This window comes from Oncorhynchus nerka, linkage group LG27, assembly GCF_034236695.1.
Source record: "Oncorhynchus nerka isolate Pitt River linkage group LG27, Oner_Uvic_2.0, whole genome shotgun sequence".
NCBI classification, from domain to species: Eukaryota; Metazoa; Chordata; class Actinopteri; order Salmoniformes; family Salmonidae; genus Oncorhynchus; species Oncorhynchus nerka.
This window is the reverse complement of record NC_088422.1, coordinates 97,822,692-97,828,691: the sequence shown is the minus strand read 5'-3', so window position 1 is coordinate 97,828,691 and position 6,000 is coordinate 97,822,692. Positions and strand designations below refer to the sequence as shown.

At 44.8% G+C, this 6,000-nt stretch overlaps 1 protein-coding gene across 2 annotated transcripts in view; it reads left to right on the top strand.

The window, feature by feature from the left end:
* The first annotated feature begins 222 nt into the window (after window positions 1–222).
* LOC135565406 (long-chain fatty acid transport protein 2-like) overlaps window positions 223–6,000 on the top strand; it is an 89,648-nt gene continuing 83,870 nt past the window's right edge. The window contains exons 1-3 of one of the 2 annotated variants that reach the window (XM_065012410.1): window positions 223–813; window positions 1,110–1,319; window positions 1,807–1,968. In XM_065012410.1, coding sequence (XP_064868482.1) covers window positions 240–813; window positions 1,110–1,319; window positions 1,807–1,968 — 946 coding nt within the window. In that variant the 5' untranslated portion in view covers window positions 223–239. The remainder of the gene's footprint in view (window positions 814–1,109; window positions 1,320–1,806; window positions 1,969–6,000) is intronic. The other variant, XM_065012409.1, reaches the window with a different exon arrangement.

Here is a 6,000-nt window from a genome sequence, read left to right as displayed (position 1 = left end):
GTGCATGATATACCATTTTGTAGCTCAGTGTCTCTGCTGAGGTGGTCAACCAAATCTTGTGTAGGGCCTCCAAAACGCTAGAAGCGGCTCTGTGTGTGTGGCTCTGTGTGTCTATTTTGAGCTGAAAGATGGTGTTTAATATGGGATTTCAGAAGAAAGAATGAAAAACGTGGGCCTCCTGCACTATTAAATAACCAATGCCACGCCCTCACTTGAACAAAAACCCATGTTTAGAGTTCATGCAAAGACAATACTGTACGTCGCCTGCAAAGACAATACTGTACGCTGTGAATCTACAATTCACCCAGAAGCATAGGAGCTCGACGTTGTGCTCAACAATGTACTTGGTTTCTATCCTTTTTGCCAGTTTGGCCATCACACCGCTAGTTCTTAAAACGTTCTTCCCTTACTTCTGGAAAGATACATTTTACATCGCGAACTTGGTTCGTATTTTGCTGAAGCTTGTTTTACGGAGGAGAAGAAAACCGTTATTTTTGGTTTTGGACCGATTTTTGGAGCAGTCGGTCGCGCATGCCGACAGACCGTTCATCGTGTTTGAAAATAAAACCTATTCGTATCTGGACACGGACAGAAGAAGCAACAAAATAGCCAATGCTTTACAGAGGCACTCGAAGCTGCGACCGGGGGATACCGTGGCTCTTTTTATGGGAAACGAACCTGCCTTCATCTTCACCTGGCTGGCCCTGGCCAAACTGGGATGTCCCGTAGCGTTTCTCAATCATAATATCAGATCTAGATCTCTGCTACACTGCTTCAACTGTTGCAGCGCCAAGCTGCTCATAGCAGCCGAAGGTAAGTGACCAGTACCACTGGTTCAGTAGGCAGAGAAACTCATCCCGAGGCTAATTCCTCATAGGCGGAAGTGTCTGGTTGAGATTACTACATTATGACAATAGGTATTAGTTTATCAGAGACATGCACATCCAGACTGATGGAATGAAAAAGACAAACGTGTGTCATAGCCTATTGGAACACAAATTATAATGATAATCAAATGATCATTCAATCACATGGGGGCAAAAGCATTAAAAAACATTTCTCTGCAGTCCAGTTTTGATGAAATATTGAATATTGAGTTGTTTTCTCAGAGCTGCAGGAAGCGGTGGAGGAGGTGCTTCCATCCCTGAGGGAGCAGGGTGTGTGTGTCTACCTGATGACTAAACAGTGTGACACACCTGGCGTGGAGGGGTTCTCTGACCAGGTGGAGGAAGCATCGGACACACCTCTCCCTCAGGCCCTCCGCTCAGACATCACCTTCAAAAGCCCTGCTGTCTACATCTACACCTCTGGGACCACAGGTGAGGGGGAGGACGGAGGGGAAGGGAGAGGGAGGGGTACAGAAGCAGCCACTGTATATGAACCCCCCCTGTCTTCTGCCTGAAGCAGCCACTGTATATGAACCCCCCCAGGCTTCTGCCTGAAGCAGCCACTGTATATGACCCCCTGTCTTCTGCCTGAAGCAGCCACTGTATATGACCCCCCCCTGTCTTCTGCCTGAAGCAGCCACTGTATTTGACCCCCCTTGTATTCTACCTGAAGCAGCCACTGTATATGACCCCCCCCCTGTCTTCTGCCTGAAGCAGCCACTGTATTTGACCCCCCCTGTATTCTACCTGAAGCAGCCACTGTATATGAACCCCCCTGTCTTCTGCCTGAAGCAGCCACTGTATATGACCCCCTGTCTTCTGCCTGAAGCAGCCACTGTATATGAACCCCCCCTGTCTTCTGCCAGGGCCCATTCTACTGCTGTAACTCATCTCTCTCCTCTGTCTGCTACTCCTGTAGGTCTGCCTAAAGCAGCAGTGATTACTCAGAACCGGCTGCTGGTAGCCCTGGCCGTGCTGGACTCCACCGGTATCACACCAGCTGATGTCATCTACCTCAACCTGCCCCTCTACCACACAGAGACCGGCTTCGTCATCGGCTTCATAGGATCCATCGAGACAGGTGACTTTATATAGGATCCATAGAGACAGGTGAGTTTATATAGGATCCATAGAGACAGGTGAGTTTATATAGGATCCACAGAGACAGGTGAGTTTATATAGGATCCACAGAGACAGGTGAGTTTATATAGGATCCATAGAGACAGGTGAGTTTATATAGGATCCATAGAGACAGGTGAGTTTATATAGGATCCATAGAGACAGGTGAGTTTGTATAGGATCCATAGAGACAGGTGAGTTTATATAGGATCCACAGAGACAGGTGAGTTTGTATAGGATCCATAGAGACAGGTGAGTTTGTATAGGATCCATAGAGACAGGTGAGTTTATATAGGATCCATAGAGACAGGTGAGTTTGTATAGGATCCATAGAGACAGGTGAGTTTATATAGGATCCATAGAGACAGGTGAGTTTATATAGGATCCACAGAGACAGGTGAGTTTATATAGGATCCATAGAGACAGGTGAGTTTATATAGGATCCACAGAGACAGGTGAGTTTATATAGGATCCACAGAGACAGGTGAGTTTATATAGGATCCATAGAGACAGGTGAGTTTATATAGGATCCATAGAGACAGGTGAGTTTATATAGGATCCATAGAGACAGGTGAGTTTGTATAGGATCCATAGAGACAGGTGAGTTTATATAGGATCCACAGAGACAGGTGAGTTTGTATAGGATCCATAGAGACAGGTGAGTTTGTATAGGATCCATAGAGACAGGTGAGTTTATATAGGATCCATAGAGACAGGTGAGTTTGTATAGGATCCATAGAGACAGGTGAGTTTATATAGGATCCATAGAGACAGGTGAGTTTATATAGGATCCACAGAGACAGGTGAGTTTATATAGGATCCATAGAGACAGGTGAGTTTATATAGGATCCACAGAGACAGGTGAGTTTATATAGGATCCATAGAGACAGGTGAGTTTATATAAGATCCATAGAGACAGGTGAGTTTATATAGGATCCATAGAGACAGGTGAGTTTATATAGGATCCACAGAGACAGGTGAGTTTATATAGGATCCATAGAGACAGGTGAATTTATATAGGATCCACAGAGACAGGTGAGTTTATATAGGATCCATAGAGACAGGTGAGTTTATATAGGATCCACAGAGACAGGTGAGTTTATATAGGATCCATAGAGACAGGTGAGTTTATATAGGATCCACAGAGACAGGTGAGTGTATATAAGATCTGTCGAGACAGGTGAGTTTACACAGAGTGCACAAAATATTAAGAACACCTTCCTAATATTGAGTTGCACCCCGAAAGCATGTTGACTCCAATGCTTCCCACAGTTGTGTCAAGTTGGCTGGGTGGTGGACCATTCTTGATACACACGTGATATTGTATTGTATGAGGTAGTAGGTGGGTAGGGGTTAAATATTGGGGTAGTAGGTGGGTAGGGTTAATATTGAGGTAGTAGGTGGGTAGGGTTAATATTGGGGTAGTAGGTGGGTAGGGGGTAATATTGAGGTAGTAGGTGGGTAGGGGGTAATATTAAGGTAGTAGGTAGGTAGGGGGTAATTTTGAGGTAGTAGGTGGGTAGGGGTAATATTGAGGTAGTAGGTGGGTAGGGTTAATATTGAGGTAGTAGGTGGGTAGGGGTAATATTGAGGTAGTAGGGGGATAATTTTGAGGTAGTAGGTGGGTATGGGGTAATATTGAGGTAGTAGGTGGGTAGGGGGTAACATTGAGGTAGTAGGTGGGTAGGGGGTAATATTGAAGTAGTAGGTGGGTAGGATTAATATTGAGGTAGTAGGTAGGTAGGGTTAATATTGAGGTAGTAGGTAGGTAGGGGGTAACATTGAGGTAGTAGGTAGGTAGGGGGTAATATTGAGGTAGTAGGTAGGTAGGGGGTAATATTGAGGTAGTAGGTAGGTAGGGGTAATATTGAGGTAGTAGGTAGGTAGGGGTAATATTGAGGTAGTAGGTGGGTAGGGGGTAATATTGAGGTAGTAGGTGGGTAGGGGGTAATATTGAGGTAGTAGGTGGGTAGTGGGTTAATATTGAGGTAATAGGTAGGTAGGGGTAATATTGAGGTATTAGGTAGGTAGGGGGTAATAATGTGGCTTGGCCTTTCTAGTTGAAGCCTTTACTTATCCATTTACTCCCCTCCTCCCCCCAATGGGAAATAAAATGAAAGAGGTCTTTGTGAACGTAAACCCGGTGGTCTGAACACAGCCAAAGCCACTGGGTGGAAGAAAACTAAACAGCAAATAGGTTAGTCCATCCCTTCTTCCTGTTCTCCTCCGCCCCAACTGGCACCCTTTTCCCTTTATAGTGCACTACTTTTGACCAAGGCCCATGCACTATGTAGGGAATAGGGTGCCATCTGAGATACCAACTCTCTTAGCGAGACCGTTTTCCTGAGTTCTCCAAGTGGGCTTTAGTTCATTTCAGTCCTCTGTTTGACCTCAGAGCAGAGCAGAGGTACTAATTGAAGGGATATTTAATCCTGTAGCGAAAACAAAACCGCCTCTTTTACCTTGTCTGAGAGAACTATGGTTCTGGAATGTCAGGGTTGGTTTAAAGCCAGCCCAGATTTTCCCCCTCACCACTTAACATGACCAGGAAAAGCTCCTGGCTCTAGTTAGACACTATGTTTAGGGTCCAGAGTTTTCCCTCACCACGTAATCTGACCAGGACAGATTCTAAACCAGGCTCTAGTTATGGTCTAATGTAGAAATGGGGCCTGGAGGTTGCCCAGGGGTTGATTGTAATTGTTCTGGGAAATAATGTTTGATGCTAAACGACTAAAATGTCAAATGAGTCAGCAGAGGGAGCACACCCTCATCCACATCGACGGGAGAAGGTGAAAAGATTCAAGTTTTACACATCACAGACAATCTGAAATTGTCCACCCACACAGACAGTGTGGTGGTGTGGTGAAGAAGGTGCAACAACACCTCTCCAACCTCAGGAGGCTGAAGAAATTTGTCTTGGCCCCCAGAGCCACGGCCGGTTCACTTCACTGCCATCCAGAAGGGCAGGTCTGAAGACTGAAAAACAGCTTCTATCTCAAGACCATCAGACTGTTAAATAGTCACCACTATCTGGCTCGTACCCAGTACCCTACCCTGGACTTTAGTCACTGTCACTAGCTGGCTATCAACCGGTTACTCTACCACGCACTTTAGTAATGGAACACTGGGCACTAGTAATGGAACACTAGGCACTTTAGTAATGGAACAATGTGCACTAGTAATGGAACACTAGGCACTTTAGTAATGGAACACGGGGCACTTTAGTAATGGAACAATGTGCACTAGTAATGGAACACTAGGCACTTTAGTAATGGAACACTGGGCATTTTAATAATGGAACACTGGGCACTAGTAATGGAACACTAGGCACTTTAGTAATGGAACACTGGGCACTTTAGTAATGGAACACTAGGCACTTTAATAATGGAACACTGGGCACTTTAATAATGGAACACTAGGCACTTTAGTAATGGAACACTAGGCACTTTAGTAATGGAACAATGTGCACTAGTAATGGAACACTAGGCACTTTAGTAATGGAACACTGGGCACTTTAGTAATGGAATACTAGGCACTTTAATAATGGAACACTGGGCACTTTAATAATGGAACACTAGGCACTTTAGTAATGGAACACTAGGCATTTTAGTAATGGAACACTGGGCACTTTAGTAATGGAACACTGGGCACTTTAGTAATGGAACACTAGGCACTTTAGTAATGGAACACTGGGCACTTTAGTAATGGAACACGGGGCACTTTAATAATGGAACACTGGGCACTTTAGTAATGGAACACTGGGCACTTTAATAATGGAACACGGGACACTTTAATAATGGAACACGGGACACTTTAATAATGGAACACGGGGCACTTTAATAATGGAACACTGGGCACTTTAATAATGGAACACGGGACACTTTAATAATGGAACACGGGACACTTTAATAATGGAACACGGGACACTTTAATAATGGAACACGGGACACTTTAATAATGGAACACGGGACACTTTAATAATGGAACACGGGAC